This window comes from Panthera pardus, unplaced genomic scaffold, assembly GCF_024362965.1.
Source record: "Panthera pardus isolate Hobbes unplaced genomic scaffold, ASM2436296v1 HiC_scaffold_13, whole genome shotgun sequence".
NCBI classification, from domain to species: domain Eukaryota; kingdom Metazoa; phylum Chordata; class Mammalia; order Carnivora; family Felidae; genus Panthera; species Panthera pardus.
This window is the reverse complement of record NW_026526688.1, coordinates 32,804,543-32,819,665: the sequence shown is the minus strand read 5'-3', so window position 1 is coordinate 32,819,665 and position 15,123 is coordinate 32,804,543. Positions and strand designations below refer to the sequence as shown.

The window sequence follows — 15,123 nt, the reverse complement described above, 5'->3', positions numbered from 1 at the left end:
TAATAAGGACTAGGTCCTTCAAACTTTTTTCTTTGTGCTGTTAGTCTTTTCACTCATTTTGCTAGCAATGTGGTCCTTCCTCATAAGATGGAACAAGTAGAGTGAAAACAATGGAAATGTATATTGACAGATTTTGTTATAGATCTGCTATTATAAACTTCATGGAAAAATAGGTTGCAAGTAAGGAATACAACTAAAATTATAAAATTCAATAAACATCTATTCAATGACTACTTAAAGCAATGTACTATATTAGGTGTTGTTAATTCAAAAGACATATAGACATGGGCCTTGGTATTAAGGAACCTGAAGTTGTTAGAAGTGAGTACATTTCACTGCTGGCTCTGCATGTATCCTCTAACCCCAAATTAACATAGGTAATTTTTAGAGAAACACATCCATATACATATGTACAGACACACATACACCTATACACCTACATACACATTTGACGCTTGAACAACATGGGTTTGAACTGCATGGGTCCACTTATATGTGGATACTTTATTTTTATGTTTTTAAAGTTTATTTATTTATTGAGAGAAAGCGTGTGCATGTGTGCGGGTGAGTAGGGGAGGGGCAGAGAGAGGGAGAGAGAATCCCAAGCGGTTCCGTGCTCTCAGCACAGAGCCTGATGCAGCATTTGATCTCACCAACTGTGAGCTCATGACCCGAGCAGAAATAGAGTCAGATGCTTAACTCACTGAGCCATACAGGCGCCCCATATGTAGCTTTTTAAAAATCAATACAGTACAGGACTGTTAATGTATCTTCTCTTCCTGATGATTTTCTTACCCATTTTCTTTTCTCTTACTTTATTGTAAGAATACAGTATATAATACATATAACATACAAAATATGTGCTAATCGACTGTTTATGTTATCAGTAAGGCTTCTGGTCAACAGCAGTTAGTAGTGACATTTTGGGGGAGTAAAATTATATGCGGATTTTCAACTGCACAGAGGTCAGTGCCCTTAAATCCCGTGGTGCAAAGGTCAAGTGTATATACATACATATATGTAAACACACACACATACACACACACACACACACCACACACGTATGTAGATAAAGAGAGGAGAGCCACGGAGATGCTAACTTACACAGACTGGCACCCTTCATGTTTATTTCAAAATATCTCTGCCAAATACCTCTGGAGCAATTTTTTTTCCTCATTCCACAAATGCAGTTGAATAGAAGATTTCAAAAGTCCTTTTCAGCTTTGCCCTACTAATTTCACTGAAAATAGAAGTCCTGATAAAGTATACTATATTGAGGAGATCAAGATCTAATTTCCAGATTTAATTTCTTATTAGTTGCTAACTCTTTCAGATCCTCACTTATTGAAGGATATCAAAGTTGCAAAACCGACACATTTCACTTTCAGGGTCTTGGGTTTTATCATCCATTTTCAAGTAAAATCTCTAGTAAGAGAGAGAGATCATTTCTGCTCTTTAAGACTGTTCAACAGACTAAACATTTAGTTTTCTCTTGTAACTAAAGAGGATTCTTACGTCAAGCACTGATCCGGAGAGATCAGCTCGTTCAAGATTTGCACAGCAGAGATTAGCATGTGCAAGATTGCAGCGGCTTAAATTGGCCATTTTGAAGTTAATGTATCGAAGGTCCAAACGGGAAAGATCAGCACCACTGAAGTTTAAACCCTAAAATTAAAAAACACAAATTGTCACAAAATTTAAACCATCTGCTATATCACATTTAATTACTATAGCTAACCATCAAGTTTTTTAGAAGCAATTGGCAGTTCAGTCATTTGGAGTTTACAAGAATACATGATCAGATGGAACTTGGATATAACATGAGTGTCCTTAATGGGTTCTTAGTAAAAGAGACTCTAAATGTAATAATAGAATGCAGCCTAGGTATACCTCATTTATGTGCAGAAATTTCTAAGGAGTGATTTGTTGGCCATGTACATGTTGTAGGTATTATTTATATAGGTCTTATAAGTATTCAATAATTCAAGGTAGTTTTAATTTTTTTTTTTGGATTTATTTTTGAGAGAGACAGAGCGTGAGCGGGGGAGGGACAGAGAGAGAGAGAGAGAGAGAGAGAGGGAGACACAGAATCCGAAGCAGAGTCCAGACTCCGAGCTGTCAGCACAGACCCCAACGCGGGACTTGAACTCATGATCTGCACAATCGTGACCTGAGCCGAAGCTGGACACTCAACTGCCTGAGCTACCCAGGCAACCCCAAGGTAGTAGTATTCTTAAAATGTAAGTATTGTGGTTTTTAAAACCTTTCATGCTATAATACATAAGAAGTATCTGCCACTGCCTGGCCATACATAACAACTGTACAAAAAATTGACTCTGTGTTTTAATAGCTGCAATTTCTATGCCCTACTCAAAAACTGCTACGTGAGGCATATTAGATAATAAAAAATGCTATTACACCTCTTTTTTTGCTAACCATTTTGGGATTAAATCAATGTTATAACCCATAATTAAATTCTATCTTGCGTGAAATAGGAACATAAGGCAAAAAAAAAAAAAAATCCTAGAAGAATGTAAAACTTTACTTACGGCTTTGCTGACACCAATAACTCATGTAAAAGTCTGCTTTAATTACCTGGCAACGCAATTCTGATTTGGTTGGAGTGGCTAGAAGAAATCGAACAAATTCCTTTCTTGATATTGGCGAATGATCCTCTGGTGGTTGAGAATTCTTGAAAAAGATATTAAGAAATCAGTGGAGTATTTTGGGAGACAGCTACAATAAATGTAATACTGGCTAATGTAAAAAGAGCTTTACCTTTATTGCCACTTCCAGGTGTTCAATCAATGAGTCAATACCAAAAAATCTGGCTTCTTCCAACACACCTATCACAATAAAATCGATTTGACTTTTAATAGAAAACTATTCATTTTAGTATTTATGGAATTATTTGTTAAATCCTCACCATACAAGTGAAATTCAACAAGTAGGTTATCAATCAGAAAAGTAACTAATGTTTAGAACATGCATAAAGAGGGGCGCCTGGGTGGCTCAGTCGGTTGAGCGGCCGACTTCGGCTCAGGTCATGATCTCATGGTCCGTGAGTTCGAGCCCTGCATCGGGCTCTGTGCTGACAGCTCAGAGCCCGGAGCCTGTTTGAGATTCTGTGTCTCCCGCTCTTTCTGCCCCTCCCCTGTTCATGCTCTGTCTCTCTCTGTCTCAAAAATAAATAAATGTTAAAAAAAAAAAATTTAAAAAATTTAAAAAAAGAACATGCATAAAGGATATTTTAAAAATATTCGTGAAACAAAGTTTTTCTAAATAGTTTACATTCAGCCAAAGAAAAACACAGAAAACTAATGAATTAGAATGAAAGCCTTCCAGATTTCAAAATTTTCTGAAAATCACTTAAAAAATTTTTCTTAAGTGTTTGTATTTATTTTTGAGAGGGAGAACGAGTGGGAGAGGGGCAGAGAGAGAGAGAGGGAAACACAGAATCTGAAGCAGGCTCCAGGCTCTGAGCTGTCAGCACGGAGCCCGATACGGGGCTCAAACTTATGAGCCGTGAGATCATGACCTGAGCCGAAGATGGACGCTCAACTGACTGAGCCACCCAGGTGCCCCAAAAATCACTTTAAGTAGGCTACAAGCAAAAACTCCTACTATCTCAAGTTCCTAAAATAATTGCTACAGATTTGATTGTGAACCTAATAATAAGTGATTAGTTCACCTAATCGAACATTTCACTGACTTCATCAATGGAGCAGATCTGAATAAGTTTGTCACAAATATTTTTTACTTAATCAGAAAAATGTAGAAATGAATAAAACTAAATTAGTTTCAACATAAAAGTCAAAAGAATGATTCAGAAACCACTCATAGAAGAGAATCAATTTTTAAAAAAAGATTTTTTTTTAAATGTTTTGTTTTTCAGAGACAGAGAGAGACAGCATGAGCGGGGGAGGTGCAGAGAGAGAGGGAGACAGAATCCGAAGCAGGCTCCAGGGTCTGAGCTGTCAGCACAGAGTCCGACGCGGGGCTCGAACCCACGAGGGCCGTGAGATCATGACCTGAGCTGAAGTCGGACGTTCAACCGACTGAGCCACCCAGGAGCCCCTTAAAAAAAGATTTCTAAATGACAGAAGAGACTGTATCATTCACTTTCCTTAACTTGGTTAAAAAAAAATCTGCACATTCTCTAGGTGACTTATTATGTAATCTGTATGTTCTTACATCTGTTAAACATCTCCATCAGAGTATTTGGGAATAAATTTGGAATCCATTTTCCTTCAAATGACCTCAGTCATTCAGTTAGCTGGGTCTACTTGTTAAAAAAATTACTAAGGACTCAGAAATTACAAAGAAAATAAGAGACATAATCTCTCCCTTGAAATAGTTGCAAGCTAATAAGGCTAACTGTATGTAGATATGGAAAACCACAGCAGTTATCTGGGAAGATTACGATCTCCTCAGGAAAGGCCCAATTCCACCTCTGATATTCCAGTCGCAAAACAAAGGTCATCTGATGAACAGCACACTACTCAGGCTGTGGCTCTGGCACAACACTTTCTGGTCCACCCCAGAGGGGCTTCCTCTCTGGATCCCTCATGAAGGGGCAGCGACATATCCTAACTGTCCCTGGTAGAAACCCACCACAGAAAGGGTTCTCGTGGGCCTCGCTCTCGGTGTGCCAAGATCTTCTGAGTCAGTCAGAAACCTACCCCTCCCACTTCCGCCAAGGGATGCGGTAAAGATTTTTTTCTACTTCTAGGTTCAGAAGCAAACCTTAAAAACTTCCGGAAAAGCCTTATAAATGCAAGAGGCATCTATGGGAGACAGTTGAGAAAAGGAAGGAATATTTAGCACATTTTCTTTCTTTTTTTTTTTTAAATTTTTTTTTTTTTAACGTTTTATTTATTTTTGAGACAGGGAGAGACAGAGCATGAACAGGGGAGGGTCAGAGAGAGGGAGACACAGAATCTGAAACAGGCTCCAGGCTCTGAGCTGTCAGCACAGAGCCCGACGCGGGGCTCGAACTCACGGACCGCGAGATCATGACCTGAGCCGAAGTCGGCCGCTTAACCGACTGAGCCACCCAGGCGCCCCTTTAGCACATTTTCTATCAGCACCAGGAAGAATCAGATTTGAATCCCAGCTCTGCCACTTACTACCTTTTTGGTCTTAGAGAAGCTACTTACCCTTTCTCTTTTTTTTTTTTTTTTTTTTTTTTTAATTTTTTAACGTTTATTTATTTTTGAGACAGAGAGAGATAGAGCATGAACAGGGGAGGGGCAGAGAGGGAGACACAGAATCGGAAGCAGGCTCCAGGCTCTGAGCCATCAGCCCAGAGCCCGATGCGGGGCTCGAACTCACGGACTCACAGACCGTGAGATCGTGACCTGAGCTGAAGTCGGACGCTCAACCGACTGAGCCACCCAGGCGCCCCTTACCCTTTCTCTTAAAGTTCCCATTCACATTTGTGAAATGGGGGTATTATTACTTTACTCACAAAGCTGACAGATGTATTAAAAGAGATAGGCATATATATTATCTGGTATAATGCCTGGCACCTTGTAGGTTCTTGATAAATGATCGCCATGATCATTATTACATTGTATGTTTTCTGACATTTAAGACCATTCTCCTTTTATCATATCAAACGGGAGTTCAGAAAATTCATGTCAACTTCAGGGAAATAAATATTGAAATGCCAGAAAAGTTCTCAAGTTAGAGAATACCTGAAGTGAGATTTAGCAATGAGGTAGGGAACGATGACTTAAATCAGAAAAAGAAGGTTTTGAAGACAAATGCAAACAGAAAAGGAAGACATGATTCACTGGAAAAACTGAAGGTCATTCAAGGCAGAAAACAAAAGAAATAATGAAAGTAAGCAACAAATATATTCACTGATGAAAGCACAAATTAGGAAGAGCAAGATAAGGTCATTTAAGTCAACAGAGGGGAGAGAAATAAGTCAGTGTCAATGATTATAAAGCATATAACTACTTGGGGGCAACTTGTAGCTGAGTTTGGGTGGACTTTGTACTAATCAGAAGTAATGTTCTATAAAATGAATCCAGTATAGACCTCTGCCTGCTGAAAACTGCATAAATAAGAGCCTTTCCAGCAAGAGACTTGAAAAAGGAGCCAAGCATAGCTTGTCAATAGCCTGTATCGCTGAAGTCTGAGATAGCATGGATGTATATTTCTGACGTTATTTCCTAGGCGGGGAGGATATGAAATGCTATCAGTGATAGCATAGAGAAAAATTAAACTGGGAAGCATCAAAGAGCCCATAGGATATCCTCAGTGAGATTTAAATGTCCCCAGGAGAAAAAAGTGGCCACTAGAGTATAAGCAGCAGAGTGATCTAGCTGCTGAAAAGCGAAGGACTGTATGAGAGGGTACTATTGCTTATTGTTCTAATGATAATTTCTGCAGAATGACTAAGGTAAAAAAATAGGTTATACATGGTTTTAAGCAACAGTTGGTAGAAGGTAAAAAATAAATAAAAAAGCAACAAGAACTTGTTATGAATAGGTATGGAGCCAGATGAAGGGTCACATAAGGTCACTTTTTGCAATGGGTAAGCCTCAAAGGCAGTATAAAATTTAATACAGCAATAATAAAAGTTATTGTATCTATTGTTCTACAGAGATTGTAAGCTAGCTCCGCCCAGGCTGATTCTGATGGTACTATTTTCAAGATCAGATTCCACATAAAGTTTTAGATTTCCAGCTTTTCTTTAAAAATCAAGGCTCTGACACCCTAGGTCCACACACCCACATGGCAACAATCTGTAGAAGCTGAGAGAGAATGCGCACTCAAGATCACCATGCTCTCCACCAAGTCAGACCAAATTTAGCCACTTCGAGGCCCATCAGTTTTGAATACGCATCTACTGCTTTATAAGAGCTTTGGTCTATATCATCTCCACGGTGTGAATATCCTGTGATGTAGTCAGAGACAAGTAGATTCTTAATACTCAGTTTTCAAAGCACACTCAGATTTTCCCCAAGTTAAGCTTGGGGAACTGAGTTGTAAGTCGTAGTACTGAGTTTCTAATCCATTCTTATGATTCTGAAGCGGAATTTCCCCTTTTGACGACTCTACATCTCAGTATAATGGGAAGGTCCATAACTTGAAGTCAAGTCACAGTCCCAGTTCAATTAAAAGCAACAAAATCTTTTAGAGTCCCTTGTGATAAAATCTAAATCTATTTAGAATCTAAAATCAGAATTTATGGGTTGTCTAAACATATACCCATAGACACAAAGACTATCTGTGCCTGTTTCTATATCTATATACACTCATATATGTATAAATAATTTAGTTTTAAAAGTGGAAAAGATATACTTCTACTTTATGAAAATATACTATAGTACTAAACAAGTGAAAACAAATTAAATATCCTAAAGTTACAAAAATGTGAGGAATCATACTAAAAACTCACCCAATAAATTAATGCCATCATTTACAATGAGCTGTCCGTGACGCAAGTAGTTCAAAATGGGTTCAAAGTACTCGGGACTCCGGTCAATTAAGAAAGCTCCTCTATGATCCTGCTTATTTCCCCAGACACCTGTGTCACCATTTCAGCGAAGAAAACCCCCCATAAACAAGAAACAAAGTTAGAAATTTATGAAGAAAAATTATATTACATACTAGTAAGTTTTTACCCCCGTAAAAAGTATTGATACCATTAAAAAAGCACAGAAGGACAAGAGTTAGGTCAGTATAGCTACAAACAGATCACACAAAATGTGAAAACCATGTGTTGCACTCACCTTTGTCCTTAAACATGTGGGCCAGCATACTGTCAGGTTCTTTATTCACTAAAGTGCTCCTAAGAATTCAGGGAAAAAAATTGATTTCTCCATTTGTCTTTATAAACAAACATATTTTAAGTCAAGAGTATACTCGATCCCAGCTGCTCTTTCAAAAAGATGCATGCTATAACCTGGTAGGAGTGATGCTGGGGAACAAAAACGTGCAGTAAGTTGCCATTTATCAAAATCCCTTCCAATCTGGCACTTCCTTTGACTCAAATATTGTTTTGGTTTCCTTTCACTTAAAACACTCATCTATCCTTCTAGCAAGCTATCATATCACAATATTCTTGACCTAAACTTAACACGTTTCTTATCCCTTTAATCTAAGCAGCTGTAGTCGCTACAGATTTCAATGTTGTTCATCTTTACTTGTGTTGCATGCGTATTACCTGACATCTAAAGAGCATGGTCTAAAAGCCTGAAATATTTGCTATCTAAAAAGCATGTTCATGCCTTTCATGCTTTCTTTGGAATGACTTGGGAATCATTTTTCTACTCTTGAAAAAACTTTCTAAAAAATGGTTTAAGATCACAGAGTACTTTAAGCAGCAATGGAGTGTCTTCTAAGGAAATCAGCAAAATTGCAGGAAAGAACAAACACTACGTAGTGCCCCCCCGCCCCGGTCCAACACACACATGTGCACACATTCACATGCGCCTACCGTGTAGTTGTAAAGTAACGCCCTCCGACGTTTAACGTTAGCCAATCCGTGTGAGATCCCGACAACCCTTCAGGTAGTTTAGAATCTGTCTGAGGATCTAGAAATTACAATAAAAAAGTTAAGATTGGGGAACTGGGGAAGATGGCCACAGCGTAATTTTTTTTACACTAAAAACACACATAAAAGCATACCAGAGCTACCAGAGACCCACAGACAGTATTTAAGACAACACTAGGTGATAAGGTATTCCCACCAACACTGAAAGGTAGAAGAGCAATGTGGTACTGGCATCTTTGAAGGAAGAAGCTGCGAGAAACAACAGGGTATGTGATGAACCGAAGAATTCCCAAGTAATCCATACTCATTTCAAAGCTCAGTAAGTCGATCTGAGAACACCATACTCAAAGTGGAAGGCGTATCTGGATGTGGAAATGGATGCAGGCATTTGCAGTGGGAACTGAGCAGGCTGGAGATGAACTCTCGAAACCCACCAACCAAAAATCCCTTCTAGGACAAAGCCCACTACCAAGGGTAAGATGTTGGAAAAAGAATGCAGTTGAACAGAACAAAAACAACAGCGACCCAAGAAAGAGGAGTCCAGATAAAAGGCAGAAAGGTCTAGCAGAACCAGAATGTATCAGAAGGTGACTGCCATACATTTCAATACTTCACAAAAACAATAGAAAAGGGAACTCTAGAGCCATGAAATTAGAAAATCTTTCCTGAGGCAGCCCACCTTTCTCAAGTTAAGGAAACAACTTTTATGTTAAGTGAGCAACAGAAAATCCCATACAAAAATCTTAAAAGAATTACATCTCTAGACAATGAAAATGTGCCAGAAAGAAATGCCCGCAAAATAGATAAAAACTATAATCTAATATTCCAAACATGCTGAAGAAGTAATACAAAACATGAAAGAACAATATAACTCAGAATTGAGGTGAAAGAACTCAGGGGAGAATTAGAGCTATAATGAAAAACCAATTCAGGGTGCCTGGTGGCTCAGGTGGTTAAGCGTCCATGTCTTGATTTTGGTTCAGGTCATGATCTCACGGTCATGAGATCGAGCCCCATGTCACGCTCCACGCTGGGCGTGGAGCCTGCTTAAGATTCTCTCTCCCTCTCCTTCTGCCCTTTCCCCGCTTGTGTGTGCTCTCTCTCTAAGGAAACGAACAAAAAACAATTCAGAGATGAAGATCAAACGAGAAGAAACCCAAGAGAGAATAAAGAGACAAAACCTTAAGGGAAATAAAAGCTGAAAAAGAGGAAAGCTTTAAAAATCAATAAGAAATGAAGAAAGATAAAAAGGATTTAAGAGAAGATTCCCAATACAGAAGACAAGCACAGAAGATCCCACATGCATACAATAGGAGTCCTGAAATAAGAAAATCAAAGCACAGGGACAAAATAAACGCATAATTGAAAGTTCAGGAAAACTGTCTTGAAATTAAAAGAACATTTGAAAGTACCTATTGACAGGATCACCACATACCACACAAAATCAACCCAGAACACCCAGAAAGAGTTTACTAAAGAGTTTACTAAAATTACTTTTTAAAGAAAGAGAATAATCCTTGGAGTGGCTTAGGAAAAATAATCATTACGAAAGATCAGATGTTTTGGACACCAACATCTTATGTCAGAGTAAGAGTAACATAGTTAAGATATTTAAAGAATGAAAATGTGAACCAAGGATTTTTTAGGCACCTTGAGGTATAACTGATATACAATAAAATACACACCGTTAAAGTTTGCAATTTGTTCAGTTTTGACACATCATTTTTGACATAACCAGCCAAACTGATTTTCAAGTATAGAAGCCACAAATTGTTATTAACTTGTGAGATGTCAGAGAATACTGTTCGTCTCAGAAGTTCTCTGTAAACAATCTACTAGAGAACAAGTTTCAGATGAGCACTGGAGGCATCAACATAAGGACTGAAGGGAAGCATCCAATACACTTAGGAGTAAAGCTAAGTGACAGTTTTAAGAGAGAGGGTATAGTATATAATGGCTATGCAATGGCTATGCAATTTTTTAAGTAAGGGAAGAAAGGAATGAGCATATGCAAAAAACGTTTAACTGTCTTTAGTAATCATATTGGTACTGAAAGTATTGGAACTGTTACTGACACTTTTATGTGTGTTTCGTGTGGGATGAAGTAAATGAGTGCTTATGTGACATAATTCTATCATTCCCTAGGTCCCTGAAAACCAACGAAAGAAAGGAGACACAGGTGTAAGACAGAGAAAGTTAAATAAAAACCTTAAAATCCCGATTACAAACCAAAGTATGAGTATGAACTCATGAACTCTCTCCTTTTTATATAGCATATAAAACTTTAGATCATATAATATATATTACATATACATTTCGTCTCTAGCTAGCTATGTATTTCTAACTCTGTCCATCAAAAAGCCTAGTAAAAATGATAAACCCAGTAAAAGTGAGTCTGTCTGGCACCCAGACTGTGTTTTGAAATGACATTTCCTACTAAAAGAAACCAAGGCTTCTTGGAAAAAATATTGATCTGGGTCTGCAACGGAAGGTTAAGCTGTACACCCCGTTATTCCAGACAGGAAGGAAGTTCTAAAGACCAACGGAGCTGTATTAAAAGGGGTTGAAGAGACTTCCATCAGACACATGTAAAATACTCCAGGCAGCAATAAACACAGAGCATGAGAACATATCAAATATTTTTAAACCCAAGAGTTCATAACGATAAAACAAAAACACAAATTGATTACTTTTTGTTTCGTTTGTATGTGTGCAATGAACCAATTAAGTGACCACTGCCTGCTAACCACTCTGTTAAGCTAATGGATCAGACGTGTGGAAAACTCTGTGCGCACTGTTTTACGGTAGAGACAGAAAAGCATGTACTTACTTCTAAGTTGGCAGCTGCTGGTGTGCTGATCCTGAGAACTACCTCTATTCACCAAATTCAAGTACCGTGATGGCTTAAACAAATTATTAAATATTCAGGACCAGGCTGTATGGAACTGAACATATCAAACACTCAAAGAACAGTTAAGCTATCTGAGCCTTAGGCTCTTTCTTTTGAGATGCACGACTTTCTTCGAAATATGTGTCCATGTGTGTATGGTTGATACCAAGTCATTTTTGACCCATTTGATTTGACCACTGGCGAATGATTACCAAACACTAACTTATACAAGCAATACATACTCAAAAATCTGTAACATAACCCAGAAATTTCGACATTGCCAAGGAGACAATTTCAAAACAAAAGTTGTAGTTTCTAAAACTGAAACTACCTTATTTGATGAGTCATATTTGATGAGTCTGTGCACTTTCAGAGCATTTTAAAGGCATGGAAAGGATGAGGTATCCACACTAAAATATGACAACATAATTCAAATTAAAAATTTAGCTCAACACAGACACTCAATTTAGATCAGAAAAGGTATGGCGATCTGAATACTGCCACAAGATCCTTTTTAATATTAGGCTTGGGAAGCGCATATAAAATGTTTGCCATTTCGTCTTTTTCATTTGGGCAGACAAAATTGGCTTTTAAGGAAGTCACTTACCAATAAATGGTTCTCCTTCACACACAAACAAAACATCATCATCCCTGGGGAAAGCAAAATTTAAAAACCACCATCAAAATCCAGAAATCACCTTAATTATCAATTGATTAGAGGAACTGTACCTTAGAATTATGTAGAAGGCAGGTTTTGCTATTAATCTATATTGCAAAGAAGAAGTTGAGTTAAGTTTCCAGTGCTTTGCTTAACGTTTGAACTATCTTTGGATTTAAATTCACATAAGATCCCACACATGGAAGAACTTTTAAAATGGAAAAAACTGGGGTGCCTGGGTAGCTCAGTTGGCTGAGCATCCGACTCTTGATTTCAGCTAAGGTCAAGATACCGTGGTTGTGGGATCAAGCTGAGTGTGGAGCCTACTTAACATTCTCTTTCTCTCTCCCTCTGCCCCTCCCCCACACTTGTGCACGAGTGTGCACGCGCTCTCAAAAATAACATAAAATGAAATGCAAAAAAACCCACAAAAAGACCAAAAGCCACTTTGCAACTTTTGTGAATTCAGCTTTCTTATCTGGTATGATTAAAGCCATAGGCCAACTCTTCTTTTTTTTACTTTAATTCTGTAACCCTAAAAAAATTATTGGAGTTTTCTTCGAAATCATCAGCTGCTCTGTGCTTTCAAAATGAAAAGACATTTTCACGTAACATTTAGGAAGAATATAATTGCAAGTATAACTCTGCTATAAAAACTCACCCACCAGCCCCCTGAATGTAAGACAACTGCACACAGTCCAAAATTCTAGATTATCAGTATGTATCTCCTCCCCTGCCTCAACATATCTCAGCATTAGTGTAAATAAATGATCAGAGATTGCACTGTGAGCCGCGAATTCTTAATCAGGTAGATATTTTACAAGGCTTCAGTCCCGGTCTCAATGTGTATAAATTTTTTATTTCCTATAAGACATCATAAGAATATATTGAATGTTTCCTAGAAGCAGAGTCTGTGTTAAGGAGAAACTTCGGTTGATGTAAATCATTCAACAATGAGACGCAATTATCCACTGAAACCGAAAGAAGCTGGGAGACAGATGCTGAAAAACTAAGACATTCTCACTGATTTGGATTTTAAAGCTAATTCAGTCTGTGCTTTTTTTCTGCTCCATCACCATGCCAGTTAACTCTTAAGACTAGTATGAAAATTTGTTTTCTTCTAACAAAAATCAACTACTAAACTGTATGACCTGGGTAAGACGTGGAAGTTCTCAGATGTTTAGTTTCCTCATTCATAGAATGAAGAGATTAGAGGTGATTACCTTCAAAGGCAGTGTATTATATTGAAATGTCATACTGACCTGAGTTTAAATGAAAACTAAACTTTGTATACTATTGTAATTTAGCACATCATTATCTTCGTACCATCACTTTAAAAAACCCCATGTGTTTTCTTCGCCAATTAAATGAAGTAACTTGAGAAGAGTCAATAGAACGTAAGTGGCATTGAGTCAGTACTTCGTGTTCCATTCCTATCTTCCTTCTTATGCCTCTTCTTGCTTCAAAATTCTATGATCCGGTGAGGATGGAATGAGGTGAACTAACATTTGTTCTAAAGAGATAAATCTGCCTAGGATATTTAAAAAACAAGAACAAAACCCAACAAACACAAAACCACTATTGTGGCAGATCACTGGTGAGTTCACTCTACTTAAAGTTCTCTCTTATCTAGCAGGTTTTTTCCAAAGTAGGTCTTTATTTTGAGACAGAAGGAGAGAGAGAATCCCAAGCAGGCTTTGAGCTGTCAGCTCAGAGACCAACTCAGGGCTTGAGCCCATGAAACCGTGAGATCATGACCTGAGCCAAAATCAAGAGTCTGTCACTTAACCAACTGAGCCACCCAGGTACCCCCAAAGTAGCTCTTGATAAGGTTTACAAAATTCAAAATATTCTAGGAAACGAATTGAATAACAAGCAGTAGCATATAAAATTCAAGAGATCAGATTTCTAACATTAAAAAATGCATGTCTTCAGAGACTGAAGTTCCAGAAGTTCTAGGCATCTGAATTCTGAAACATGCCAAAAAGAGATTAGCCAAACCCAAATGATAAGCCAGTGGGGAAAAGAGGCAGAAAAGATGTGGTGAAATTAACACTTGGAAAAAACTTGGCAGATCGGTCATCTTCCAAATGATTTTTGGTGAACTGGTTTTGTGTAAATTGGCCATTTTGCAAACTGGCCTGCTTCTTTGTGAGGACTAGTTTTATAACAAGTAGAGAAGAATCAATATTTTAAGTTTATCTTACAAAAACACACACGTTCGGAGGCGATCAAATCATGAGTTAATGTATGTACGTCAATTTTGTAAAACAAAAATAAATTCTGACCCCCCTATTGTAGGCCTTATTAGATCCATCTCTAATAACATGAAGAAAAAATTCCTTATAGCCAATATGAACTTTGCAGAAAGACTGTCAGAATATTGGAATAGAGGGCTTTGTATCTTATGCTGTAAGCCCAAATTATTTAAATTCCAAAGAGCAAATTTTAGGCAATCATTTGCCAAGATTCTGTCTTCTTAAGGGAACCAGCAGAGCACCAAGGCACTGAGGGAACACTGGAGAGAGCTTATAAAAAGTGAAGGTTACCTGATCAAAGCAATATCATCAATCAGTCCACCTTTCCCATTATACACACTGGTAGCTTTTATGCCGAGTTTACTGCTGGCCACAGAAAGCAAATCAGATAAAGTTCCATACACAGCAACCACCTGTGAACACACCAGATTAAATGTAATGAATTGCATTACTTACAAATTAGAAGCTACCACACTAGAAACACGACTAAAAATCAAACTTCAAGTAAAAGGAGATTTTGAGAGATTATTAACTTCTAATATTGCTGAAATCCAAAACTAGAATGTAAGAAATCATCTCTGCCTGAAAAAATCTACAATCTTACGTACGTTACATAGTGCTCCAGTTCTGAAGACAGACCCAAAGCTGAATGTAGGCTTTGACATTTCCTAGCTGTCAACTTGAGACAAATCAATCTCTTTATGCTTCTGTTGCTTTAATCAGAACTAAATAAAAGTCTCACCTACAATCAGGTCACGAGAATGAAATGAGTTAATGCATGGTACCTGCTTAGCAAAGTGCCTGA

The 15,123-nt window shown here is 37.9% G+C and overlaps 1 protein-coding gene across 1 annotated transcript in view; it reads right to left on the bottom strand.

Moving 5' to 3' along the window:
• The window catches only part of KCTD9 (potassium channel tetramerization domain containing 9), a 35,630-nt gene that overhangs the window by 8,756 nt on the left and 11,751 nt on the right, over nt 1-15,123 (bottom strand). The window contains exons 2-9 of the mRNA XM_019466909.2: nt 14,610-14,731; nt 12,010-12,053; nt 8,456-8,552; nt 7,749-7,807; nt 7,415-7,543; nt 2,779-2,846; nt 2,596-2,691; nt 1,516-1,665 (exon numbers count right to left, since the gene is read on the bottom strand). Of these exons, the coding sequence (XP_019322454.1) occupies nt 1,516-1,665; nt 2,596-2,691; nt 2,779-2,846; nt 7,415-7,543; nt 7,749-7,807; nt 8,456-8,552; nt 12,010-12,053; nt 14,610-14,731 (765 nt within the window). The remainder of the gene's footprint in view (nt 1-1,515; nt 1,666-2,595; nt 2,692-2,778; nt 2,847-7,414; nt 7,544-7,748; nt 7,808-8,455; nt 8,553-12,009; nt 12,054-14,609; nt 14,732-15,123) is intronic.